The 27,586-nt window shown below is 40.0% G+C and overlaps 1 protein-coding gene across 3 annotated transcripts in view; it reads left to right on the top strand.

Annotated features, from left to right (window-relative positions):
• Positions 1-21,993, top strand: part of ALS2 (alsin Rho guanine nucleotide exchange factor ALS2) — a 37,187-nt gene extending 15,194 nt beyond the window's left edge. For 2 of the 3 annotated variants that reach the window (XM_066189696.1, XM_066189697.1), the window contains exons 10-34: positions 180-351; positions 743-923; positions 2,650-2,715; positions 5,165-5,327; positions 6,111-6,242; positions 6,464-6,592; positions 6,897-6,967; positions 7,332-7,398; positions 7,677-7,879; positions 8,023-8,088; positions 9,483-9,581; positions 10,097-10,261; positions 12,417-12,528; positions 12,815-12,892; positions 13,003-13,136; positions 14,959-15,147; positions 15,401-15,518; positions 16,054-16,211; positions 16,939-17,061; positions 17,567-17,743; positions 18,139-18,184; positions 18,699-18,760; positions 19,380-19,529; positions 19,785-19,881; positions 21,240-21,993. In XM_066189696.1, coding sequence (XP_066045793.1) covers positions 180-351; positions 743-923; positions 2,650-2,715; positions 5,165-5,327; positions 6,111-6,242; positions 6,464-6,592; positions 6,897-6,967; positions 7,332-7,398; positions 7,677-7,879; positions 8,023-8,088; positions 9,483-9,581; positions 10,097-10,261; positions 12,417-12,528; positions 12,815-12,892; positions 13,003-13,136; positions 14,959-15,147; positions 15,401-15,518; positions 16,054-16,211; positions 16,939-17,061; positions 17,567-17,743; positions 18,139-18,184; positions 18,699-18,760; positions 19,380-19,529; positions 19,785-19,881; positions 21,240-21,278 — 2,997 coding nt within the window. In that variant the 3' untranslated portion in view covers positions 21,279-21,993. The remainder of the gene's footprint in view (positions 1-179; positions 352-742; positions 924-2,649; positions 2,716-5,164; positions 5,328-6,110; positions 6,243-6,463; positions 6,593-6,896; positions 6,968-7,331; positions 7,399-7,676; positions 7,880-8,022; positions 8,089-9,482; positions 9,582-10,096; positions 10,262-12,416; positions 12,529-12,814; positions 12,893-13,002; positions 13,137-14,958; positions 15,148-15,400; positions 15,519-16,053; positions 16,212-16,938; positions 17,062-17,566; positions 17,744-18,138; positions 18,185-18,698; positions 18,761-19,379; positions 19,530-19,784; positions 19,882-21,239) is intronic. The other variant, XM_066189698.1, reaches the window with a different exon arrangement.
• Positions 21,994-27,586: the final 5,593 nt, after the last annotated feature.

The raw sequence follows: 27,586 nt of genomic DNA, 5'->3' as shown, positions 1-27,586 counted from the left end.
TGTATTAAGCCAGTATTGAATGGGTTGTTTGTCACTGAAGGTAATTAATGCTCACTATCACTTAGTGCTCTTCAAAATACGGTTTATTTACATTACTCTGTTTTGAAATTGGTGTGTAAAAAAAAAAAAGGCAAAACATTAAAGCTGCTGTTTTTTCTTTTCTCTTTTTCTTCTTTCAGATAGGGCACATAAGCAATGTGATAGCTGGTGGCGACAACTGTCTGGCCTTAGTAGACAAGAACGTAATGGGATATATTGCCAGTTTGCATGAGTTGGCTGCTACTGAGAGAAGGTTTTATTTCAAACTGAGCGAGATCAAATCTCAGGTTCTTAGGCCTCTTTTAGGTTTAGGTAAGACCTTCTTTTAATGTTTTCCTCAACACTGTTTCCCCTGCATTCCACAACAAATTTCTGTTATGCAAAATTTAAAAGTAATAATGTATTTTTGAGATAAAACTAAGGTCTTGCTTTCTCCCCTGTTTGGATGAAGAGGTGAAAGACAGTTGCATTTTAACAGTGTGCATTCTATTAATATTTGCACTTTCCTGATGGTTTCACCTGAAATACCGTCATTGTTTGAGCTGTATTTAGTCCAAAGCTGTTGAATTTCTAATTCTGGATAATGTAGCCATGAGGTGAAAGTGCTGATAAAACATCTAAACAGCATCATGTTGAGATTCTCTCTGGTAATGGGTGCTCCTCTTTCATAAGGTAAGATAAATTGCTTTCTGGTCTGTTACAGATAATTTGGGCAATGCAAATACAATCCAGTTGTTGCAGGAAATGGCAAGCAGGTTCAGCAAGCTGTGCTATCTCATTGGTCAACATGGAGCTTCTTTAACTAGCTTTCTTCATGGAGTAAAAGAAGCCAGGAGCTTGGCCATCCTGAAGCATTCCAGTCTCTTTTTGGATAGTTACACTGAGCAAGTATCCAATTCCCTCTCATCTTGAGTCTCTGCAGGCTTAATCTACTGACTGCATCAAGCCCTGAGTTAAGGGAAAGTAGGTCATAAGGAAAGCTGTGTAACTGTTGTATTGTTGTGATTTAGAAATGTATGGAGAGTTTTACACAAATGGATTCATTTTGTAGCAAGATGTTTTTCCAAGTCTTTGCCAGCGGAGCACATGAACGGCATCGCCTTCCTTTGTGTAAAACTCTGGGTACAGACTCTTCCTTGGTTGCTGCCTATAAATACGCATCACTTATTAAGGATCTTGTAGTATAATGTGATAGGCTTACCATTGCTAGGCTGCTAATTAAAGCTGTCTTTTGGGGTTTATTGAGGTTACGAAATGCTTTTTCAATAGTCATTAACCAAAGATCGTCTTCCAGAAGAAAATTCTTCTGTCCTCATACCTACTAAACAGCTGGCATTACACCTGTCACTCAAAAGCTGGAGCTGCTTTAGTACTCAGAATTAAGTCCAGATTTTCCTGATTATTGTTTTTATTGGCTTAATGCTTTTGGGAGAGAAGATCTATGCAGTCAACCTCTTTTCTGTCTTTCCTGTCAGTAACTTCCAGTTTCTGAACATTTTTATTTAAATGTGACAGAAGTCCCATCATACTTAATACTTACAGTTTTTTGTGAGAAAAAAAAAAAAGGCTTAACAGAAAGTTTAAAAGTGTCATATCTGAATGTAGACTTGGTTACCAGATATCTGAAAATATCTTAGGAAACAAAATTTTTGAGATTATCAACTTCAGTTGTTATGCAATAGTTGTTGACTTCTTTATGCAGTAGCAGTTTGAATGGACAACTAGTTGCACTTTTTTTTGAACACAGGCACAACTGATAACAGTTTTGCTAGGTCAGTGACAGACTTGTGCTGTATCACCCTAAAAGAACCTTCCATCTCTGTTTATCATGTAGATTGTGTAGATAATTCTAAATATGTATTTTTTTACTTAGTCTTCAACTTGAATTTTTCTTGCAACCTGGATTTTCAGCATTGGTTTTCATTACTCAGAATAGAAGGTTTTGATTTCTCCTTCCTCAGAGACTGAAATGCCTAATCTCTATTCTCACTACTGCTTGTTTTCTGCTCTCCCCCTTTGCTCCCTATTGCTTGCATATTTTTGTGTGTATGGCATCAGAACCTCAGCATGATGCCATGGGCATCTTTCAAGGATCAGTCAGGCAACACAAGTATAATGGGCTGTTACACGGGCTAAGCAGAGACCTCTTCCCTTGGAGAAAGGTGGTTTTGTTATGTGTTGTGTTTTGTTTTGTTTTGTTTTTTTAATGGTGTTGGAGAGAAGTCATAGAGTGTTGAATAGCAGGAAAAGAGAAAATTCCTCCCTTGAAATTTCTATCTTGACTGTAATTAGAACCTAGCAGTACTAAATGGTTGAAACAGGCGGTGTGTTCTGTACATGCCCAAATCTGAGGGAAACAAAAATAAATTTAAAATAAGCTCTCTGCATTGTGGTAATGGCAGCAGAAACGTGTAGAAATGCGTGTTCAGTGCTCCATGTGGAAGGTGAATGCCAAGTGTTCAGTAACACTGACTGTTGCTCAAGTACTATATAACTTGTGTAGTAAAAGATATTACAGATGTCATTATAAACTCTTGGACATTTCAACAGTTGCTACTTTCAGAGATGTTTTCATTTTGTAACTGAAGATCTTTTTCTTCCCTATATTAGGTATTGTACTTCAGTAACCAACTTCCTCGTAATGGGAGGATTTATGCTCCTTGCAAAGCCAGCAATGTAAGCAAGCCTTTACCATTTTTGGGACATTTTAATCAATTAGCAAAGAACTCTAAAGAATGGAGAGTGTATGTGTGTAGTAATGACCATGCGGAGACTGGGTCTGAGCACACATGAGTACACTAATTCCTTTTCCTTCAGATAAAGTTACCTGCTCTTAACTGTGATAAAAATTTAGGTTAAAATACTGCTGAGTTCTGCTAGTTTATCTTAAAGCTAGAGAAAGGAGGAAAAAAGCTTGTTATTGGAAATTCCTTCAAAGAAATGGAATTCAGATAATGATTTTTTTTGAAAGCTTTAAATAAATGAGGTTAAATGTTCATCATTATTCAGTGTTAGTGTTTATTCTTTCAAATGTTGCTGTCAAGAAAATACCAAAGAGAATTAGCTACAGTAGATAATGTGAATTCATTTTCATTTGAATCCTTGAAGTCTATGGAAGTACTTTAAAATGATGAAAAAATAACATCTCTGCCTGTGCATCTTCTCTGCCTCTCAAGGTTTCTTTGCTCCATTTCATGCATAGATGCTGTAAATGTGAGGAAGGAATTGTATTTTAAGGCCTGAGACAGTACAGTTGAGGTTTCTAGATCTCTTTTTCTCATTTCTATAGTATTTTTGTCTGGGAGATAAAGTAATGATGCTGGATCTCTCACTCTAGTGCTGTGAAGAAGCACTTTGTGCTGAGGGTAATTTTTGATTTGTCTGTGGAATTGCTGCCTTTCCTTCACAAATTCTGTAATCTGGGAGTAAATCCATTAATGTTTATGGAGTGCTTTGAATGCAGTGTAAATTATGGTATTGGACGTTCTTGGAAATGCAGGTACCTAGGACGAAGAATGTTCTGCCCTTGAGGAGCAGTGCCAAAGTCTAAATACAGAATCCCCCTGCAGAGAGACCCTGAGAAGCTTTTTTCATTGGTCAGGATTTTTAGGGTAACTTAGAGGAAATTTTAGTTCAAGTAAAAGATTGTTTATAATTCATACTGAAATCGTCCACGCTGAATTCATCACATCAGTTGTCACTGTTGAGTGTCACAGCTTCTACTGCAACCAGGCTCTCATTAGGTAAATAACACTTCAGGGAAGAGATGTCGTGCAAGTTTTGTCCTGCTCCTTGCAAAGGGAAGTTAAGAATATCTTTGCTGCTGCTGATGAATTTCCCCCCACTCCTTCCCTGAGGGGCACTGTCTTAAGTAAATGGTTAATGGTGTCAGCCCATCTTTTACGGATGTTCAGCAGCATGAATGCACTGGATGTAGTCCTGACTTCAAAAAAAGTGCCAGCTTCAGTGAAAGTCTCCATAGCTGGCAGGTTTTTGAGCATGTCCTCTAAAAGAGTAGACAAGCTGTAGTGAGTGTTGTCTGTTACTGTTTGACGCTTTTCAACAGCGAAACCTCCATGTGAAGATCTCAAAATTAAAAATAGCAAGCTGTCCAGAGGCATAAGTTTAAAATTAGGAAAAGCAGTCCTTTCTCAAAGGAAGACTTTATTCCTAAGGCTTGTTCAGTAATAGAGTTCTTAAATACCACCAGCAGACCTGGAGTAGGTTCAGTATTTTGTGTGAGATGTCATCTCACTAATTGTGTTGCATTCTTAGGGAGCCTGCTGTGAGCTCTGATCTGTTTTGCTGTCCCTGGGGTCTGCTCTCTCAGCCTCACCTGATTCCTGCAGCTTGTGGTTTAAATGTTTCCCAGCTGGATGTGTTTCAGTGCAAGTGTCCCATGTGCCAGCACCAGTGAGCGCACACATACGGTGAAGGAGAGGGAAAAATGGGTGTGCTTTCCTTTTAATGAAATCCTGGGTTTGTGTGCTAACATACAGTCTTCAGAATAATTTCCCTCTTCTTCTCTGAACTAGATTAGTTCTCCCTCTTGGAAATCAGACTGAGGATTGAACAGATTTCCTGCCTTTTTCTGAGGTAGGATGTAGTTTTTGTAGTTAGGGGAAGAACTGCTCAATTGCCTTGAACAATAGCAGGGGGAAGAAATTATTTCACTATATTTAGAGAAGTGCACTAGAGCAAAGTTAAGATTCCTTCAGGCCTTCTTGTATAAATCAGCAGTGTTAGAAACCTACTACTCTAAAAGAAATGGGAAGTCTTTCCACGTGTTTGATCTTTACTAATCAAGTGGTAAAGAGGAAAAAGGCAACTGGTTACACTCCAAGTGAGCAGCATAGTCAACTTCCTTCAGCCAGTTTGATGACTGAGCATATGAAATTATAAGTAAAAAACAAGTCTTGTGTTGCAGTTTTCCCTACATGTCTTTACTGCTGTACTTCCTCAAATTAAGTTGTGAATAGATGAATAAGCAGCATGCATTTGCCCTTATAATTTTTATTGGTTTATGATACTCCAGAAACAGTCTGAGCCCATTTACATAAAACATCACTGATTTCTTAATGTCTTTTTCTTTTCTTGTCTCTCTGTTTCCCAATGGTCCCATCAGAGACTTCTTGAGTAAAAACCAGGAGCTGTTACAGAAACTGTCTGACAAGAATGAGGAAAACCTCCAGCTAGTGGAAGTTTTGAATGCTCTGTTTTTCATGCCATTTGGACGACTTCATGATTACGCCAGAACTTTGCTAAAGCTTGCCACGTGTTTTGAAGTGGTAGGATGGCTTTTCTATCCATAGTTCAATAAATAAACACATGAAACTTGTAGCTTGGAAGTAACTGGGTGAAGCAAATACCAGGTAATAAGAAACAGTTTATTCCTCGGAGGAGCTCCTTCAAACTTGTACTTGCTACAGGGAGGATCTTGTAGATTTATTTGCATGGTCTTACACCACCTGCATAGATCACATGACAAGTAGAAACTTGTTACCCTGCCAGAGCTTGGTTGTGTGCCTGAGTGCTTAATTACAAATACATTGTTTTGATGTTTGCCTGTTGCTTTTCAGTTTCATCTGGCATCATTGCTGTAGCTACCCCTGGCTGTAATACTCTACTAAAAACACTATATATATATTAGGTAGACTTTACCACCTGTTTAGATGTATATAATTGCTTTTTTTTGAAATAAAAGATGATTAAACTGGAGCAGTAACTACTTGTATGTTTAGCCCAATATAGTAATTTAGAATATTGTTCCTGCAGTTATGAGCACTACTTCTCATACAACTTGTTAAGCTGCAAGAAAGTAGACTATATAATTGTGTATTAATCATTCTCCTTGTAACATTCAGGGACTGTCTTGTGATTTTTAAAAACTATCAGCACACCAGCAGAACATGTGACCAAGAAAATGACTTTGTTCTGTTTATTGCCCAGACCAACTGTCCTGCACTTAGTGCTGGTTTAATAAAATGAGCAGTTGTATTGCAGCTTGGTTGGTGGTATTGGTACAGGGGTTCAGACACACCCTCAGCTCTGTCTTACCTTGTGGCCTACAGGCATCTCCAGAATACCAGAAACTGCAGGATTCTAGTTCATGTTACGAGAGCCTTGCTGTCCATCTTAGCAGGAAAATGAAAGAAGCAGAATACACCCTTGGCTTCTGGAAGACCTTTCCTGGAAAAATGACGGTATGGTGACGGTTGCCATTAGCAGCTTCAATCTCTTGATCTTAGTGGCTGTGTCTATTGCTGATGCTGCTGTCCCGGTTGCACTTGCTGTTTTTTCCAGCTGGTGTTGCTGTAGTACTCTTTAGAAAGGTTGGGCCTTTGCTATGAAAGACCAAAGCACCCACCTCAAGTCCCAATCAGTGAGAAGTGGGATTGTGTCACGTTGCTTTTGACCCCCACAGGACTCCCTGCGGAAGCCGGAGCGGCGTTTGATCTGTGAGAGCAGCAATCGGGGCCTGTCCCTTCAGCACGCGGGAAGGTTCTCTGTCAACTGGTTCATCCTCTTCAACGATGCTCTGGTGCATGCTCAGGTGAGCCAGCTTGCAGCCAGGAACAAAACCTTTTCTCTGCTTCATCACATACTTCTCATACAGTGAAGTTTTTGCACTGTAAAAATAAATCTGAATTATGTGTCTTTTTAACATCTGATTGCATTGCTCTGTAGCTGGCATGGTTTCTGTTGGCTGTTTCTTTGGAGCAAAGTGGTAGAAAGAGTCGCTAATGCTCAGTTTTTCCTAGTTCTTAAACAAAGGGAAAAAGAAAACATTTGGGAAAAAAATGAGGCCGGATTAATGGATCAGTAAGTGGTGACGTTTCCCTTCTCCTTTCCAACAGTTCTCAACACACCATATCTTTCCCTTGTCCACACTGTGGGTAGAAGCTCTTTCAGAAGAAGCTGGTAATGTGTGAGTATTCTTGCTTGTGATACTGAAACAATCTGATATTTTGGGAGAGAAGATGAGCATTTTGTAACCAATTATTGTGAACTTGGAGTGGAATACAGTGATTGTAGCCATGTCTACCCTTTTTTCACCTTTTTTCATGTTTCAGAAAATGTGTTTCTATGTCTTAAAAAAAGTTGTGTAAACATCAGAAAGAATAAGGTTGTCGAGAGGGAAGCAAGTTTTCTTTGCCGCTGCTTCTTTCTATTGCTAACTTACAGGGAATGCTAGCTAGGGTAAGGGAGAGAAGATGCAATATCAATGCTCTAAGAAACCTTGTGGCTTCAGGATGGAATTTCACAGAGTAAAATACTTTTACCCCATGTAGGAATGGGTTGAAGATTACAACACCCGAAGAACAATTTGTTCTTGTTTCTTCAACACCACAGGAGAAGGTAAGCATTTCTACAAATTTGACACGGCTTCAGTGGTACAGATGAGGCTTTTTCCCCTCCTGTGAAACCAGTCTGGGAGAAGGATTGCCTGAGTACTCCCCAAGAATGAAGTCTTTCTGCAGCTGAGTGTGCAGGCTGGCTGTACATGGTGCCTGAGTGTAGCAGTGTTGCAGTGTGCTGAGCAGTGCCAGGGACATGATTGTGCTTCTTTTAAAGGTGAGAGTCGGTGCAAAGACAGGTGCTGGCTGAATTCTGTTATGAACCACTTTCTGTTTCAGACCAAGTGGCTGAGGGCAATAAGCCAAGCAGTGGATCAGGCCCTTAGAGGGACTTCTGACATGATTCTGTATGGAGCTGGTGGGAATGTGCCAAGGCAGGAACCTCCTATTTATCGCAGTGCCAAATACACCTTCTACAAGGACCCTCGATTTAAGGATGCTGTTTATGATGGGAGGTGGCTTTCAGGAAAACCGCATGGAAGGTAAAAGGTTTGGAATGGAGCTGTTGAAAGCAAAGTGAAGTGGTTGCTCTAATAATAAGTAGGCTCACTCACAGAAGGTGTTTGGAAAGTGCAAAGTGAACTGATTATCTTAGATATTTGCATGGGTTTGTATTTTTCTCCAGAGGGATCCTAAAATGGGCAGATGGCCGAATGTACTCCGGGACTTTCCGAGCTGGGCTGGAGGATGGGTAAGATACTCTGACTACTTGTGGAGCCAGGCAAGAAATACTTTTTGTTGTAGGAGAAAAGAACAAAACCTTTTTAATTAAAGGTTCTGCAATGAATCTTACTGACCTTTCTTACAACATAGTGATGCATCTTCTCTAGCGTTTTCTTTGCTATATTGCTGGTAGAGCAAAGGTTTAGTAATTTAGCACAGAGACAAAATCTTGAATTGAGACATCAGGGTTTGAGTGAAAACCAATGAGAGTACGTGATCTTGATGATGAATATAACTAGTACAGAGGGGACTGAAAGTAGGCTGAATGGAAGGTCTGAACTTTATCATGTTATCTGGTGAAAAAAATAAAACCACTTGAAAATAACTTAATGTATTACAGAGCTTTGAATTAATCTGTGGACTTCATTGCTAAGAATCTGTTTAGATCACTGTTAAGGCTGAGAGATTAACTTTCCAAAGGCATTTTTATAATCATCTTGTGAGCAGACATGTCTGTACTGGGCAGGATAAAAACGTATGAGGAGATCTGTTGGCTTCCAGATGTATTTTCAAAATATTGGGTTGGAGAGGAGATTGAAATGGGGTCTGATTGCAGACAACTTCTAAAAATTCCTTTTGGCTATTGGTATTATGTCAAACTATAAAACAAGATTAGAGCTTCGGTCATTTGTAACTAAGTGTAACTAATCCTGGAGATTTTTAGGGTTGCTGGAGATCGAAATACTGCAAACAAGTCCAGCCGGAAATAAATGGATTAGTATTTAGCTGTAATTGCTGAAATTATCAAATGTGTATACTTGTATTTCAGCACGCGTGTTATCGTCTCAGCACTTAACAGCAGTGTTGTGTTGGGTGGACATGCTCTCTGGAGAACCCTCAGAACTGGATTTTGATCTCCTCAGGAGATTAAAATCAATAAATACAGTTGTGTATCTCATTCTTTTCAGGTATATTGAAGTTGAGAATAATTCCTTATCACTGAGCATAATTGGAAGCTAGCATCTTTTAAAAAAATCTTTTCTGTAGCAATACATGTCCTCATCTTTCCCTGGAATAGAGTGCACTTGTGTTATCAGGAGCTGAAGAAAGTAATAAAGGTAGAAGCAGTCTTAAGATTTGAAAAGACTCATGGCCTGAGAAAAATGCTGCAATGTGGTTGTGAGAGCAGTATTTACAACATCACAAGCAAACAGGAGGGAGCAGTATGGACTAAATTGACCTAGTGATGCTGGAATTCTTGCTTTCTCTTATAAAAAAATATCATCTGTGACTGCTGTAGTTAGAGATGCACAAAAATGAGAGAGAGCATTCTGATTTTAGAATAGCTCTGTGATGTGTATCTGCTCTGTTAATGAACTGTATTGGCGTTACAGCTGCTCTGTTCCATCTCTGCACTGGCAGGTATGGTGAATACAGAGTGCCTAACAAAGCACTGAATAAAGAGGACCACTACGTGGGATACTGGAAGGAAGGCAAAATGTGTGGGCATGGAGTGTACAGGTAACTTGTGGCACTTGTGTTGCTGTCCCTGCACGGCTGCAGGAAGGCAGGGCTGATGCTCTGACCCAGCCTCTGGGTGTTGCTTTCTTACATTGCAGACTTGAAATCACAGTTAGTGTGGCTGATTTTCTGCTTTGCTCACAGTGCAACTTGTACAGTGGTCTGTTATTAATGTCTGCTCTAATGTTGCTGCCACCTTGCAAGAAGAGAGGATTCTTTATTCTGAGAGATAAATATGACCTCCGTGGCCTTGCTTGTTGGGCAGAGAGTGGCTTTGAAACAACAAAGCATCCAAAGACTTGTATTAAAGGATCACTTTTATCCCAAATGTACTTTAACTGTAGTTGCTGCTTGGTGTGGTTGTAATGCAATTCCTAGAAGGAAAAAGAGAGGGTTTATCTGGGGGAGGCACCCAACAAAACAAAATCAATCAAAAACTCAAAAACCAGCCCCCCAGTGGAGCAGTAGATGTGACAGGACTGTCACTTGTTCTTGTGTTGTTGTTGCTGTCCCAGCTACGCCACCGGTGAGGTGTACGAAGGGTGTTTCCAGGATAACATGCGTCACGGGCACGGGCTGCTGCGCAGTGGGAAGCTGACCTCTTCTTCTCCCAGTATGTTCATTGGACAGTGGATAATGGACAAGAAGTGTGGTTATGGAGTTTTTGATGATATCACAAGGTAATGCTTCCACAAATCTTAAAACTCAGGTATGACGTGCAGTTGCAAAAAGAGTAGGAAAGGATTTGCTTTGTTAGTACCAGTAATAGTGCACATCTGTTTTTCTTCATTATTGCTGGGCTCTCTGGGTTGATGGGTAAAGAAATGGGTCTAGGAACGGCTTTTTGGTGCTGCTTCTGGAGTGAATGGTGGAGGGATTGCACTGGTTTTTTTCTGTGTTGCGTTTCTTTCCTACTCCTGCCTAAAAACTAGTTCTGAATATGGTGTCTTATTGAGGTGGTGTGTTGTACATGTGCTGAAAGTGTTATGAATTCATGTGAGGAGTCATCTTTCACCTCAGGCCTGTGAGACTGGGTTGTTCAGTGACAGATGATGGTGCTCATGAATTTCAGTCCATGCTCAGGTTTTTCCATTGGCTTGTTCTGCCAATGCAGTGGAGGGAAGATGCTTCCTCTCAGGACAGATTATTGAAATTATGGTCTCAGAGACAGACTTGCACTAAATATGTGCAGTAAATGAACCCTGAGCACACATCAATATAGTCTGTCTTTCAGTCACCAATTTCTTGGGTGTTTTTCTGGAAAGAGCTTTTGGTAAAAGTCCAAGGAACTGTTGTTGGTTTAACTGAATGCCCACTTCAAAAGCCAAGCAAGCAAAGTCTGGAGTGTGAAGGGGGGATATTTTTCGGAAACAGAGCAGTTGTAACATATCCAGGTATTTTCTGATGTCAGTTTTGCATCTGGTCTTGCTCAGGGGTGGTGGTTGTTCTTACACTGTAGTGCCAAGATCTCCGCATACTTTCTTCAGTCGTTTATTTACCTAGGAAAATAGATACCAGCTTTTCTTGCAAATCCTCTCACCTCCAGAATTTGTACATGCAGTGTTAGTTCATGGTGAAGGAGTGTGGCATTTGCTTTTCACTCCAGAGCTACTCAGACATGAGTGAGCTGCCCTGATGCAGTTTTATTTCAGGTCCTGGGGAGGTAGTCTGTGTATCTTTGTGTCCTCAGGATTCGTTTTCTGCACTTGTTTTGCAGCCCAGACAAACAAGGAATAGCTGCAGACACTCTTTGTTGCCTGCTGTCATTGTTGCAAAACAAGTATTTGAACAAGTGGGACTTTGAGTTTCCATCGGGCAGCTGAGCATGCGGAATCTCTCCAAGGGCCTTCACCCAGCAGAGGCCCCTGTAGCTGGCAGGATGAATCATCAGACAAACTTCCTGCCACCTTATGGGGCCAGTCAGCTGGGAGAGACCCCTGAGCTTGGGTTAATGGTTGGGCTCACTCTCTTTACTGTAAACATAGTTTTTCCTGAGTACATTTCAAGGAAAAGGCTTGGTAACAAGCAGAATTATATCACATCAATCACTAGATTCCTTCTAAAAGCAGAAAAAAAGGCCTTGACAAGTTAATTTTTTATTAATTGCATGGTGAAAACATCATGTTCTCTTTCCGAACAGCTGGGAAAAAAAGGTTGTTTCAAAATACTTGGGACTTGCATCAAGTTTCAAACAAGTCTAGCCTGACATCTGTGCACTTATATACAGAAAAAGAATATATTTTAAATAGTCTGAAAGAGGCTGATGTTTATTTGTAAGCAATCTTTAATTGTCTAATAATTTTTTTTAAATATCATGACCTTTGTTAGGCTGTTACACAGAACCTTTCTATAATATGAAGTGTTTCTTTACAGTATTTGCCCGCTTAATATTTCAAAAATGTCATGTATGACTTTCTTGGTCTCCCTCCTATTCCCGAAGAAGAACAACTTGGTTTATTTTTATTTTTGTTCTCTTCAGTTTGAGTCACCTGACTTTATGTAAAAGAAATAAAAAACTTCGACAGAACAAAAACTGCTCAGGTTCCTTGGGGCGTGCACTGGGCTTAACAGGGCTTCAGCACTGTTTCAACTCATCAGCTTGCTTCGATGTGGCCAATTTGAAATGTGAATTAGGAAAGAAAGTTCACTGTAATTTATTTGTATCAAAAAGAGTCTGTATTTCTGTGGAGCTGGTGAAACTAAACGGACAGACCCAAAGCAAGTGCTCTGTGACTCTCTTCTGATGATTTCTGTAATGGTCAAATGTGGCTGTAAAGCCAAGGAAAGACTGAACTACTGTTTAGACTCTGTTTTTCCTATTTCATTTTTCTTCAGAGGAGAAAAGTACATGGGAATGTGGCAAGATGATCTTTGCCAAGGCAATGGTGTTGTGGTTACTCAGTTTGGACTGTATTATGAAGGAGCCTTCAGCACCAACAAAATGATGGTGAGTTGGACACTGACCCTGGGCTTAGGGACTTGTCTAAGTGTGGCAGCTTTCTGAGGCAGATAAGTGTGTGTTAGGTTGTGGAAACCTTCTGGTCTTCTAATCTTCTATTGTCCGTGTTTTTAGAATTGTCTTTATTATCCCTGCTCTCTTTTACATAGGACTACTTCAGAAAGAGCTTAAAGATTACTGTTTGCTAAGAATTAATAACAGGTGCATCTTTAGATCTGTGGTCTGGCCTTCTGTTATAATTACTGCTTTGTGTTCTGTATGATTCTTTCTGTAGGGGACTGGAATTCTGCTTTCTGAGGATGATACAGTCTATGAGGGGGAATTTTCAGATAACTGGACTCTGAGTGGAAAGGTCAGCATTACAGTTATCACCTGTAAACTGTTAACCATCTAAGAAAATAAAAAGGTTGTCATTTGGTTCCCAATGGATTTTTAATAATCTTTTTATTATCTTTTCTCAAGGGAACACTGACCTTGCCAAATGGAGATTGTATTGAAGGTCTCTTCAGTGGAGAGTGGGGATCAGGAATAAAAATCACAGGAACCTATTTCAAACCTAGTTTGTATGAGAATGAGAAGGACAAGCCTAAAGCACTGTGAGTGTTGAATAATTTCTCATATGGTTCAGTAATACTTAGGAACAGAACAATTGTCTTTTTTCAAAGACCAGTCAAAAATCTTCCAAAGAAACTGAGGTTTTGAAAACATTTTTCTTCTTTCCTGCTGCTCAGGAAATAAGATAAACATAATTTTGTAGTTATTCTTGCTTTAATTACTACCTGAATATGCAAATAGAGGCATGAAATTGCAGGACAGCTGATGTGCTGCTACTGTGCTGTAGCAGTCTCAATTTTTTTTTGTTTGTATTGGAACTGACTGATAGGAGTCCACAGCTGCTGCTGATTTTTGAGCTCCTAAGAAAGACTAAGTTCCATTAGAGCAGTTAAGTTAATCACAGGCCTCTCTGCCTTCTCTTCTTGTTAGCAACTTAATTCATTAAGTGTGTCATTCAATACTGCCAGTGGGGCTATATTTGGACAAAATTGACTAGATCCTCCACCTCTTCCAAATAGTGTGCAAGAAAATAGAAGGTTGCTGATTTGCAAAAGAGCATTTTAATACCTTGGCAAAGATACTTTGAAAAGTATCCATACTCCTCTGTGTAGCAGACGCATTAGAGCAATTTGCTTAATTATTTCTGGGGGAAAAAAACCAAAGCGTGTTTAAGGTATAACTGATATATCTTTGAGCAGAAGAAACCCAAGTAAGGAGTTGATAGCGAGATGTTGGTATGTGGTAGCACCATGTAATGGTTTAGCAATTGCTGTGTGGGATTCAGGATCTTGGAAGCACACTCTGAAATTTCAGATTAAAATGGGAAACGTGGCTCTAATATTTTTGCATAGATTACTTCTCAGTTGGCTTCCTGAAGCTTTCACTGGTAATTTCTTTTGACAGTGCTGACACCTACAACAGCACGCAAGTTAAGCAGGGCCTCCCTGCTGAACTGAACACTTGCAGCCTTCGCAGCTGTCTGCATTTTACCCCAGTAGGGAGTCTATGAATAAATGTATGTACATATTTTTGAGGATTGCTTGTGAAATAAGGGTTTCATCTACACTCTTCTGACTGTCTTCAAGTTGAAAATCTTCTGGTATAATTTCTGAAAAGGCTTAAAACCCACGTTTTTCTGCTTTGTGAAACTAGCAGCATGGGGAAATACCTGTGTTGCTAGTTCTCACGTCAAGTGTACTGGAAGAAATATTAATGAAAGGTCTGACAGTTTGACACTTGATTTAAATGAAGATAGAACTGTTAACCTGACAGCAATTACTTGTTTTGAGAAAGCTTTTCAAAGCCCTAAGTTTCATTATATATCTGAGATATCTTTATAGACATGGGAAGAATCTTGGTTTTCTTCTGGCCTGTAGATGATCCCCGAGCATTGTCTGGCAGTGAAAGGGTGCCTGAGCTGGTTTTGCTCTCTATCAGCACATCCCTAACATGTCATGCAGCATTATCTGTTCAGGCTCAGAAGCTGTGTACCCATCCTTGGTACTTATATGGGTAGCTGTGCCAGCTATACACTCCAGGACAGCAAGATACTTGGGACTTACCTGTACCGTGTCTTTGCTACGTGAATGTGTCCTGAGCCTTCTGAATGAATGCTGTAGTGAAGATAAGCACCAGCCCTTTGTTGTACCGTTTCCTGGAAGGCCGCAAGAAGGAGTAAAAGGAGCAAGTTTCATAGCTGTTCTCTCATTAGTATTGGGCTCTAACTTCATTCTTAGTGATAAAATTTGGTTCACCCCAGACTGTTAAGTCTGTCAGCTATTGGTAAAACTGTGTGTGAGATTAGATTGACGTGGGTGGTTTTCAAGCTGAACGAGTTGTTTCATTGCTATTTGATTTTAACAGACCCGCTGGTCATTTTATTAGGCGGAAACTTGGGATCCTGGCAGTGGCCCCGGATGAGAAATGGAAGGCAGTATTTGAAGAATGCTGGAACCAGCTTGGTTGTGAGAGCCCTGGCCAGGGGGACAGATGGAAGGCTTGGGACAACATTGCGGTGGCTCTGACCACCAACCGACGGCAGCACAAAGACAGGTTGGCTCCTAGAGAATGTCAGCAAGAAAAACAGGATGGAGAGGGAAGCTGGAATTGCACTCAGCTCTAAACTAGAAACTGTGACTGTAAAGTTTTAGTTAAAACAGCGAGTGAAATCATAACCTTACTGCTCTGCACTACAAACCCTTTCAGGGACAAACTGATGTTTATAACTAGTTGAGTTGTTAATGTCAGGGCTTTTTTCCTCATTGTATGTCTCAACCTGTACAATGTCTGTCTTTTTAAACTGCAGCCCAGAATTACTGAGCCGCTCACATACTCAGACACTGGAAAGTTTGGAGTTCATTCCACAACACATTGGTGCCTTCACCCTGGAAAAATATGAAAATATAAAAAAATATTTGATAAAGGTATTGTGACTGAAATGCTCACATAATAAGGCATGGCAAGCCGTGACATCAAGCTCACTTTGTAGTAACTTTCCTAATTGCTTATATATTTGCACTCTTGTAATCCATAGTTCATGCTTGCTCATCACTTCTTAATATATTGAAGTCCACAACTAAGACTAAAATAATGAATGCTCTCTTAAAACCACTTTTTGTTCAGTTACTGTTTTCATTCTTTAATGTTGGATCCCAGTAAAGCATCTTGAAATACTTGCTAATGTTTTGCATGTTAATTTTAAGAGTACTGTAGAGATGACTAATCCAAGTAGTAGCACAAGTTCTTGTACTGTCTTGACTCCTATAAATTGTGTTTAGCTGACACAGAAATTTTATAATCCAAATGGCAGTTTGTTAAATATAGCTCATTTTTGAGATATTTGTAATATTTTTTGAAAGCCTGTTGTTGGGTCTCTCACCCATGTCTCTTGGATTCCATTTTTTTTACCTTGTCTGCCATTGACCTGTCTGACTGGCCAATTAATATCCTTTGTCTCAGGCTTGTGATACTCCTCTCCATCCCTTGGGCAAGCTGGTGGAAACACTGGTGGCTGTCTACAGAATGACCTATGTTGGAGTAGGAGCAAATCGACGACTGCTGCAGGAGGCTGTAAGAGAGATCAAGTCCTACCTCAAACGCATCTTCCAGCTGGTCAGGTAACAAGACTCATTTCCAAATCAAACTGCTGCAGAATTCATTAAAGTTGTCCCATGTACTGAAGCTGTCTGGTGTTCAAAGGTGCTGGCATTGCTACTTAATTTTAGGGGTTGCTTGTATTTTCCTAATCTTTTTAAGGAGTCTTGAATATTCTGTCAACAATGGAAAAACTGAACTCTTTACACCTAGCGTGTTATATCCTACATTGTACTTCAGCATGGGGCTGTAAGCAACTCACCTGGAATATGGATTTACAGTTTAGTGTCTGTGGATATCGGTGCTGTGCAAAGACAGTGTTCAAAGGATATTAGAACACTAGTGAGCATAGGGAATCCCAATGTATTCCATAAAGTGCTTACCAATGTGGCATTAAAGTTCTTGCCAATGTGGACGAACGATCTTCCTATGAAGAGCTGGCTTAGATTCTTGAGAATAATTACAGCTTTAATTGAGTCCTGCCAGTCTGAAAGTAGAAGTACTCCAAATGAGAAGCCTTGTCTGCAGGGAAGTGACATCAGTGGAGGGAAGGTGTCCTTGGCATTGGAGGGGTTGGCCTTCCTAAGTTTTCTTCCGGGGGGCTGGTACTGTATGTGTGTTAGCTGTGCTGTCTTAGCCCACCATGTATTATTTCTGCTGACTTTTTTCTCTCCAGTCTTGCCTTTGTGCCGAGATCTGTGGAAAGCTGTTGACATGACCTCAAATGCTGTTACGTGTGTTGCCATTTAGGTTCTTGTTTCCTGATCTCCCGGAAGAGGGCAGCACAATTCCATTTCTGGCAACGGAGCCAAAAGGAAGGCGATCGTTTTGCAGTGGGAAATCTGATTCCAGATCAGAATCTCCTGAGCCAGGGTACATAAAAGAAAAACAAATAAAAACTAATGAAGCCTTTATTTTATTTGTTACTTTTTTTTTTTTTCCTTGGGTGGGGGAAGAAAGATAAACAATATTCAGCTGATGGATCTAAGCAGTGTCTTTTTTCCCCTTTGGTTCTCATGACAGATTTCGATAACTTCTGATAAACTTCCATGTTATGGCTGTAATAAGCATTTCATGCTTGTCCATGAAATGGTTCTTTACTCAAAATTTGCTTTTGTCTGTTATGGGTAAGCAAGTTAAGGCTTGGGCTTGGGCTTCAGAAAAGTATTTGGGAGAAGAGCACTGGAGGTAATTTATAATCTTTTCTTATCAGAGTTGCCATTTGATGGATTTTTACTTATTTTTTATTCTTACCCCTTGTAGAATAGGCTTGTGCTACATGAAAGATTTGTTCCAATTAATTTCATTCAATTTTTATAGATAATTAGATTTTTTATGTCTTCCTCTGGAAACCAACCCTTCTGTTTTTTTGTTGCAGCTATGTGGTCACCAGTTTTGGCTTGCTGCTCCCCGTCCTACTGCCACGCCTCTATCCCCCTCTGTTTATGTTGTATGCCTTGGACAACGAGCGTGAGGAGGACGTTTACTGGGAATGTGTTTTACGCCTGAACAAACAAACGGACATGGCTCTTCTCAGCTTTCTCGGAGTGCAGGCGTGAGTATGCTGCAACAATAAAACAGAAACTGGAACAGGTTATGGCATGTAGTTAGAGTAACTAAAAGAAAATGCCAGTTTTCTAAAGTATTTTCTCTGACTTAAATGCATCTAAACAAATCTTCGAGCTAATTAGGAGGTTGAGAGTGTGAATCAAACCTTCCCTCTTGCAAAACAGGGAGGTGGAAGGGATGGGAAGGAGGTAAAAGATTGACATTGCTACAAAAGCAGAGTGAGCCATTTCAAATCAGACAGTTTTCTGGGTAGCTGTGGGAGGTGTAGTTGATCCTGTAGGAAGGGCTGTTGTGTCTCAGAACATGATGACTTCATTCCTGTAATGCGAAAAATACTTCAAGACTATGTTCTCTTAGTGGACTGTGTTGGATTTCTTGCAGGAAATTTTGGCCAGGAACTGTATCCATTCTTGGAGAGAGTAGAAAGGTATGTTCATTGGGCCTTGTTTAGAAGTTTTGCCCAGTGCTTCTTTCAAGAAACTGAAATCATCAAAATTATCAAAGAATTTTTGGTCAGGCTTTTTGCTTAAGATGTGCCATGTTATTATATTTCCTTTAATTTCACCTGCTGTTTAAATACTACGGTAATGACTTAGCAGGGGCACTGGACTAGATGGTCTCCAGAGGTCCCTTCCAACTCCAGCCATTCTGTGATTTCTTACAGTGGCCATCAGTCCAGCTTTGTCACTGACTGATAATGAATTGGTAATGAATTCAAGGGACCTTTGTTTGGTCTCCAGTGATGAAAGTGTGAGAATAAAAGTCTAGCAAGGAGATTTTCAAGCTGCTTAATTAAGAGGGTTATATCATTATATACTTTCTGATTAGAAAAAAATGTATAGTTTATTTTCTAAATCATTATCTTGAAATGATGAAAGAGGCTCAACACTGAACAGTGGGGGTGCTGAACCTGCCTGATAAATCTTACCATGATTACACAGGTATCATCAAACACAAAAGACGCCTGCTTTGCCTCTGCTGTTGAATGTTTACAGCAAATCAGGTAATTCTCTGCAATTTGTCTGTCAGTGTTTTACTGTTCCTGCTAGAGTAGTATCTGTTTTACTTGACTGGCATCCTTTACATGTCATCCTTTTTTGTTCACCTTTGTAACAGAAGTCACTGAGACGTTTTCCAGTTCTGAGTAAAAATGCAATTTCTCCTGCTGGGGAATGAAGTGTTGCCTCATAAACATGACAGAAAGGTGTCTGTGGAGCACCATTGAGAATCAAAGGAATAAGGATGTCTATCAGATATACATGTCAATTTCCAAACAGCTGTGGTGAAGTGACCTAAGCATGGGAGGCTTTACTGTGTCTGTTATGCAACAACTTAAGAAATTAGGAAATTAAAAATATTTAAAAAGGAATTTTCCCCCTTTCACCACTGTATTCAAATGCCATAGAAGTGTGAAGAGAGTCTCACTTGCAGTAGTGTGCCTTGGTGTGGTGATTGTAACCTGGGTGCTGTGCAGCCTTGGCAGCCCTGGCTGCTGCAGTGTCCAGTCTGACTGACCTCCACGGGCACGGGGAGGGCCGTGCTGGCCAGCAAACCCTTCCTGATTTAGATGCACATCTCTCACTACTTACTGTTATCCTGGTTTGCTTTTGCTCTCCAAATAGTACCACGTTTACCCCAGCTGACAAATTGAAGGTGATCCAGCAGACTTTTGAAGAGATCTCCCAGAGTGTACTTGAGACCCTTCAGGAAGATTTCCTGTGGTCCATGGATGACTTATTTCCCGTTTTTCTCTATGTGGTGCTACGAGCCAGGTAGGCACTAAGGGTGCCATCAGTCATAAGCTGAGCATGGGCAGTACAAGTACTTGTGTGTTAAACACTCCTGCTGCTTGTTACAGGGTTAGTTACTGGCTTTTCATAACTATAAATTTTCCAATTTGACTGTTCGCTTTGGCCTGAAAAATTCTTGAACAGTTTATTGTGAAAAGGCCCTGAATTCAGAATTAAGAAAGATAATACTGGCAACTTTTGTTCCCGTGTTCAATTTCCCACTCTCACATGTGGCAGGATAAGGAATTTGGGGTCTGAGGTGCACTTAATCGAAGACCTGATGGATCCCTATCTCCAGCATGGGGAGCAAGGCATCATGTTCACTACCTTGAAGGTATGAAAATTACTCAGTTGTTAAAAGCTTTCTTTGGAAATAATCAGCTTTTAGCAAAGAAGATATCTTAGGACAATTGTATAAACATGAGGCAACAACTACTTTGACTTTTTTAATTGAATTTTTTTACTAGGATAGGCAGGGAAATTTAACGTAGAGCTTTGGATAACCTCCTAATTGCAGGTACTGCTAAAAACAATGGTGCAATGTGCAAGTGTGGATTACTCAAAGGTAATATTGGTTGCTGTTGAACATTTCTCTGCTCACCTGGAGCTTGTCATTCCCCTGCAACTTAACAGGCCTTACTCTCCCTATAAAAATTGAAATTAAGTGCTTCTTTGGAGATTAGCCATTCCTTTAAAGTTTAAGTCTAACATTAAATCAAGACTTTACAAGAATGCAGTTTAAGGGTAAAAATACTGTCGCTCTCCACATTTTATTAAGTATTCTTGTCTTTTAAAGTATGGAAAAAGGAGGAGGGTATGTTTGGAAGAATATCCTGTTGTACGCTAAGACATTCATAATGGAAATATGTTGTTTTGGTACCTCAAAACTGTTTTTCATGTGGATCTTGGGACAATTCAGCTGTGTGGAGCCTTTTAGTGGTGTTGTTTTGGAGGGAGGCTGTTAATCTGAAACTTAACTAAAATTTTAAACTGAAGTACTAGGTCATCATGATTGTATTTTCTGTCTGTGCAAACTCAAAATAGTTTGGTCCAGAGGATTTTTTAGAAGATATATTAGTTTCATAAAGTTGCAAAAAAGGTAGGTTTGCATTGGTTCAAATTTACTAAGCAACCTGCATGGTGGAAGCAGAAGTAGAATCTAATTTGTCATGAGAGCAAGTGCTGTCTGAGACATTTATATTAAGTTTCTGATCCTGGCTGACCTGACCCAGTGCATATTTGAACCACCATTTAGAAGTGAACAACTCTCAACAGAAGATCAGGGTGATGGAAACATTTGCTTTTCAGTCTGAGTGCTTTTGAAATGCTTCACCCCTGCATCCTTGTTCTGTAAAAAAAAAAAAAAGTTCTTTTTTTGGGTCCTTCTGTCAAAGGGCAAAGAGAGACTTAAAATATACCAAAAATATACTTTCATATTGGCATAGCTGGGAGCTATGAAAGTTTTGACTCCTAAATCATGTTATCTCGCTTGATAACTTAGTCTCCTGTTGCTCATTTTGCTAGCTTACATATCAGAAGGTTCTCATGTGTTGAGTTCATCATGAGTTCATCACTGCTTGTAGAGAGCCTTGTCCTCTGTTTTCTTGCATAGAAAAAAAAATCAACCTTTTTGTGTGTGATGCTTTGCTGTGAACTGGCAATTGTGCTAATCTGAACTTTGTTTTAACTCAGGCGTGTTACTACCAGATTCAACACGAAAAGCTTACCTAAACCATCATTTACAACCTGCCTCTGTGAGATAATCTGCTCAGTGGAACTTCACTAATAACCACTTCTTCCCTGAAATGGCCCTTAGAGAATACTTGGTTATAGTTCTGCAGCTACAGATGAAAATACTCAGTCGTTTCTTCTGAACTCTCAGTTCTAAGATTCAAAAACTGGAGCCAGAAGCTTTTTGTGAAGTGGTAATGAAGTTAAAGACTTGGTTTGTCAAGTACCTACCAAGAAGAAATACTTTCCTATTCTAACAGAAAGATTATTTACTCCTTTCAAATTAACCATGCTGCACAAAAAGGCATGGCATCCACACAGAACACATGTGAGAGTCTGGACCGCATGGCTTCCATAGCAGTGGGTTTCTTTCTGTTATTCCTGGTTTGTCAGCAGAAACGTTTAAAGGGAATGAATTGCACCACAGAACCATTTGATCTTCCTGAATTAAGCTGTATGTTTGTTAATTTAAGAAAATAGAAATATGTTAGTATTTATAATGGGTACCTATAGTGTGTTTGGCTGTAACGGTTTTGAGGCATCTGTGTTGAACAGCATTGCTGAACGCAGTATTCATGTGCTGTTGTGGAAATAATCACACTGTTATGGACTTCCCTGTTTACTAGAATTGTAAATATACAGGCATTTACCGTTCTTTCTGTTTATGAAATAAATAAAAGGCACTGACCGCTTCGGATTTTGGCACTGAATGAAATGCTGTGCAGTGTTCAGCTTGCTTACCCTGAGGATGAACACTGTCTGTCAGCCTTTGTGGTAGGAGGTGAGAAGGGTGAAGGGTGCTCTTGAACAGATGTGCTGTTGGCTAACACCAGGTGCCCACCAGGCTCTCTCTCACTCCTCCTCAGCGGCAAGTGATGTCCAGCCCCTTCCCAGGAGGCAGGGCTCAGCATGCCAAGCCGTTGCCCAAGGTGAACTCCTGGCACCAATGCCAAGCCCTTCCTGCTGCAAGGAAGGTCCCGGGCAGTTCACCCCACAGTCTGCTCCAGTGGGTTTGGAACTGCTGCCACTGCTCCTGGTTCTGCCGTGCCGAGCCAGAGCTGCCTCTGAGGCAGAGCTTCAGTGCTTCCATGCTTCCCACTCGGAGCAGGACACACTGGGCTGTCTCTCTTGGCACTAATTACAAGGTGTTCCCGCTTTGGGAAAGCTCCCTGCAGTCCCTTAGCGCCATCCTGACCACACGTGCTGGAGCAGTTCACCTCGGAGGCTGCAGAGAAGTCGTTTCCCTGGGGATTCTGTGGGGGTGTGTGTTCTGTGGTTTATGGCTAACTTCATTTATACCAGTAACACTGGTGGGTAACTAGAGTATTGTAGGTGCCAGGACTGACTCCAGAAAATAAGAAAAGGAGGGGAAATGTAGTTTATAGAATGGTATAATGGCCATTCTGTTCTATATTAAGTTACGTTAGACTGCCATAGATAATGCTTGTCATAGTTTGAAGGTAGTGGTCATGGCTTGTATATTGGCATCTAAATGGAAAGAACCCATATGCCAAAATACTGTTGTGTTGAACAACAGCTGTAATGTAGCAGTTTTCATAATAAAGTAAAAGTGATTGGTCCTTTCAAAATTATTTCTAGTTTTATCAAAGAAGGGGAAAGAGTAATTCTGGAACAATGATATTTAAAACTGCTGTTAAACTTGCAACAGACTATAGCGATGAGAGAATCTAGAGAGTGGACTTCATGTTTACAAACAATTTAGTGTTGGCTTAATCCTATTTTTAAAATTATACTGAATAATTCAAGGACAGATAAGCAATAATATGAATAAAAGGGAAGCTATAAAAAGCCAACTTGAGAAGGGGGGACGACTAGGCATGAAGAGCATAATGAAGGATAAGGCAGAATTCAAACACTTCACCTTGCACAAGATGCAGCCTTTCCATGCAATCGCTCTTGGAACTCCATGTAAAAAAACCAAACTGAAGCCTGTAGGAACCAGAACTTCCCTTTGAAAAGGGGCTGTGGAGAGTAAATCAATGGCAATAATTTTCATCTGCAGAAGATCTGAATTCAGGATTTATTTTGCCTTTTGTGGGAGTGTAACCATGTAAAACAGGTTTGGGATTGTTTTTTTTCCCCTGTAACTGCTTTGAATTAGCATTTGTTATATTTGGATATTTCAGAAGAAAGGATTTTAATATTACACTTTGTTTCATATGACCTAAGTCCTACGTTGATTCTGTGCCTTAAACCAAAAATGTAACTAGAGATGGGAAATGCTTCTGTAATGTTCCTGCCTTTCAAGAACAAGGTGCAGCTACAAATATGTAGCAACTTTAATGGTGTAACTTCATTTACTGTGAATGGTGCACAGCGGAGAAACTCAACTGGTTTGCAAACTATAAAACCCAAATGATACATCTGCCTTTACATATATAAACACAGAGAGAGGTATGTATATATACACTCATTCTCTTAGAAAAAGTAGTGGTATCACGTATGAATTTAGCTTGGCTGATTAAGGGAAGCAGACAGTCTGGGCTGGATTATTTTTGGTCCTTCTGATACATAGCTCAGTTATTAGCTGAAGAGAATCCCAGGATTAAATGTGCTTCTGACACAGATTCCACTTTACAGCCGATCTGGGCTGTGATGTGTTAGGAAATCAGTACAGACCAGCTTTGATTTGTGTGTTGCTGTAACTAACAAAGAAATGAGTTAACCTGCAGGACCTTTCCAGCTGGATTGCTTCAGGGTAATTACTTTTTTTCTCTTTTTTTTTTTTTTTTTTAAATGGAAAGCCGGATATTTCCTGTGCTGCAGCAGAAATCCTGTAACCAGCCGCAGAAGATCAGCACTCTGGTGTTACAGGTTCTCACTGCAATTGCAAGGTAGCTGCAGACAGACCCCAAGTGATGAGCACCCTATTGACTGGAAAAGTTGATGAAAATAAGAAACTATTTAAGTCAGAGATGATATAAAGTAGTTTTTTATGGAAGAAAAGGGTTAAGGGGATTTGTTCTCTTCTCCCTGGTAATGAGTGGTTCTAAGGTTAGGTTTCTGCGGATTAGAAAGGAGAGGATGTCCATAGATTAGCTGGGGCAGTGAGGTTACTTGCTGTACTAACATCCAACAAATACTCTTTTCCCTCTGGAAATTCTGCATGAGCTGAACATGGCGTATTCCGTGGGGTTTGCAGGTAAGAAAATCTGCACTGTACTGAAGCCATTGTACTGCATGGATGCATTTCCCCCACGTAAGTGTGAAATTAGCTTCCTCTCAATGCTATAGCAAACCTATTTAAACTTCTGAGACCTGTTTAATTCTTGCTAGCTAAACATTAGAGGGGTGTATGAATGGGGAGTAGGAGCTTGAAAGGGAATTTTTTCCTCAGTCCTAATCTTCACAAAACTGTACTTATTTTTAGAAGTAGGTTAGGAGACTACCTGTTCTGGTTGTTGAGAGATAATGTAGAAAGAATGTGTGACTGATACAGGACTGTAAAACAAATCCTTTCTTTGCACAACCTAGCCACGTACTTCTAAGTTGATTTAGTATCAATGCAGTAGTTGGTTGTTTTTATAGGGGGCTTTTGGTTGTTTGGTTTCTTTTCTGTAAGCCCAGGCTGTTGGCAGTAAACATCTGGAAGTAAAGCTGGGTGCCTGCCATGACTGCAGTGTGCTGCATCCAAGTGTCCTCTGAGTGCTGCTCTTTTGGGGAGCGATGTTTTGGCAGTTCTCACCTCATGTAAACAAGGTACTTGCCCCACCACTGCAGCTCTGAGGTTGTGCTTCAGAGGGAGGCAGAATGAACCACTGAATAGATCTGAGTACAGACAGTAACCACATAAATTACCTCATGTATCCAGGTGTGATTCTGTGAAATCTCACCAAATGCCTGGTGTGAACATTTTTTCAGTCTTTCATTTTTTAAACTCTACTGCTTCTGACTTGCATTAAGTGGTGCTTGGGATAAGGATAAATGGCTTCAATTGTTTAAAATGTGTCAGTTTATTGCACTAATATTTAGGGTTGCTGTTTTAGCTAAAACTCTTTAAGGTCTCCAAAAGTACACAAAAAACAAGATGGTTCTTTACACTGACTAGAAGAGAAGCTGTCAGACTTCAGTGATGACACTGACCTAATTAAGCTTATTTAATGCGGAACAAAAATGTCCTGGACAGGGCATGTGGTTTGAGTTGCTGAGTATCTCCCTACCATTTTTTGCCTACTCAGTTTGCTGATTTAGAGTGGCTTATTTCCAATGAAAGCTTTCTCAGAGTGTTTCCTGCCCTCAAGCTAATTTGCAGTCTTCAATATGCCAAATCATTAATTTTGGCAAATTTAAAGACAGGAGTAGTTTTCCTTGTTAAAAAGTGCTCAAGTCTAACATACTAACCAAAGCAGTGTATAAGAGCAGGAGAGTGATGTTCTGGATGTCAGGTTCTCTGCGTTTGTCCCCTTTAGAGGCTTAACAAGATGCAAAATTGTCCACTTAAAGACAATTCTGAAACTATTAAAACAGGGCTTAAGTTCCCTTGCAGTTCTAGCCTTGTATCAATAAGACCTTCTGATCTGTCTGACAATTTAGAGTCAAGGAATTTTATACTCTGCTGCTGAAGGAGTAGCCCAGATTTGGGTTAAGTGATGTTTGAAGACCTGAGGTGACTGACTCATTTTGACTCAAATTCTGGGACCCTCTCTGGATATGCAGTTCTGTCTCTTAACAACAGGCAAAGAGAAATGTCTCCTCTTAATGAGCATCTGTAATTGCTTGCAATACACGTGAATGGGAAGGCCCTTCTACTGCCTGAGAGATTAGTCAGGTAAGCCTTTTAGCAAGAATTTCCATCTAATTTATTTAGATCCCTGGATGAGGAGACCCTGGGCTCTGGCCTTAGTGTCTATGTAGATACAAGTCTTAGGAAATAAAGGCACAGTAGTAATTCTACATTTATTTGAACTCTGACCTTTGCCCTTAGGCAAGCAATCCAGTTGGTCTCTTTTTAAAGAAGCAACTCTTCCTCTCTTCTGCTAGTGACTTTTTCAGCATCTGTTGCTACTGACAGCTTCTGGAACCAGGCTTCACAGTTGGAAGCTGCTTTCCTTTTATCGTGTGTAAATATGAAACCGCTTCTAATTTATGGCTGAGGTGAGCTGTGGTGTTCAGAACTTGACAGATTTTGATGTTTAAATGCCGCTTCTGTTAGTGTAAGCACCAACTCTGTGGTTTCAGATGACAGCAATGGGCAGAAAGGTTACTGCATGTTTATTCCTAGAACTCTGACAGCTGTAGCTGAGGGTTTCACCTAACAAGGCAAGCAATCACCCTTCAATAGCTTTTCCAGATGTTTGGCAAATCTGAGGTTAACCTTCAAGATAAACTGTGTCCAAAATTTCTAAACACAATCAAGTTGCTCCCACATCTGTTCTCTATGGAAGCTGTACTGATACCAGAAGCTGCAATGCTCTATGGGGAAAAATTAATCCCTTGAATATTTTAAGGGGGCAATGATACTGTTTGTGTTTTAGCAGAATCTGAACTATTTTAGCATCTCCAGAAATGTTGTTCTTTGTTTCCAAGTGCTTTGTCTCAATTAAGAAACATGTTTTCATGACTAGATTTATGTCTTGCTTTTTTAAATCCATCATTAGGCAGATCAACTAAGCTTAAAAACAGGGAAGGCAAATTCTTAAAGGAAAAGAACTGAGACAATTGAAAAATATTAAATAATTGCAGCTCAAACCTCAGCTGTACTGGGGGAGGATCAAACTATATTTCTGTGAATCTTTGAAAGAAGAAATCACAATTTTAAAAGCAGTCTTCAGATTAGAATTTCAATTGAGTATCCTGTAGAAGTAACTTGAATTGACCAGACTCAGTAATAAAATGTTGGAGTCATAATCTCATAGTTTGATTTTTTTCTCCCTTAATTTCCACTGCCTTTTGAAAGCAGTTCTATGATTTAACAGGAGAGAGAGGAAGCATGTTCTAAAAATAAGTGTTAAGTGCAGTAAAAGTGACAGTAATGCCTTCTGCTTTTGTAAGCAGATCAAGATAATACTTTTCCTGCCTGTACCTTCTCTGTTTTCTGTCTACAGAGCAATCTAGAGGAAAATGGCTGTCTTTTTACTTTATTAATCCAGGGGATAAGCTACTGTGTATTTAACAGAATTTGGTAATGCATTCACCATCACGCACTGGGGTTCACTATTGGCTGAGGTGCTCAGATGTTTGGTGTTAGTTTTTTTTTACTTGTAGTCTAAGTCATCTCTGGAGTGGACAGTTGAAAATTTAATTCTTTAAGAGTAATCTACAATACTGCTAATCATGACAATATCTTT

The sequence above is a fragment of the Chamaea fasciata genome, unplaced genomic scaffold, assembly GCF_029207755.1.
Source record: "Chamaea fasciata isolate MVZ Bird 193981 ecotype frontalis unplaced genomic scaffold, bChaFas1.0.hap1 SCAF_8, whole genome shotgun sequence".
Classification (NCBI taxonomy): Eukaryota; Metazoa; Chordata; class Aves; order Passeriformes; family Sylviidae; genus Chamaea; species Chamaea fasciata.
Note: the sequence above shows the minus strand (reverse complement) of the source record. Positions and strands in the feature narration are given on the sequence as shown.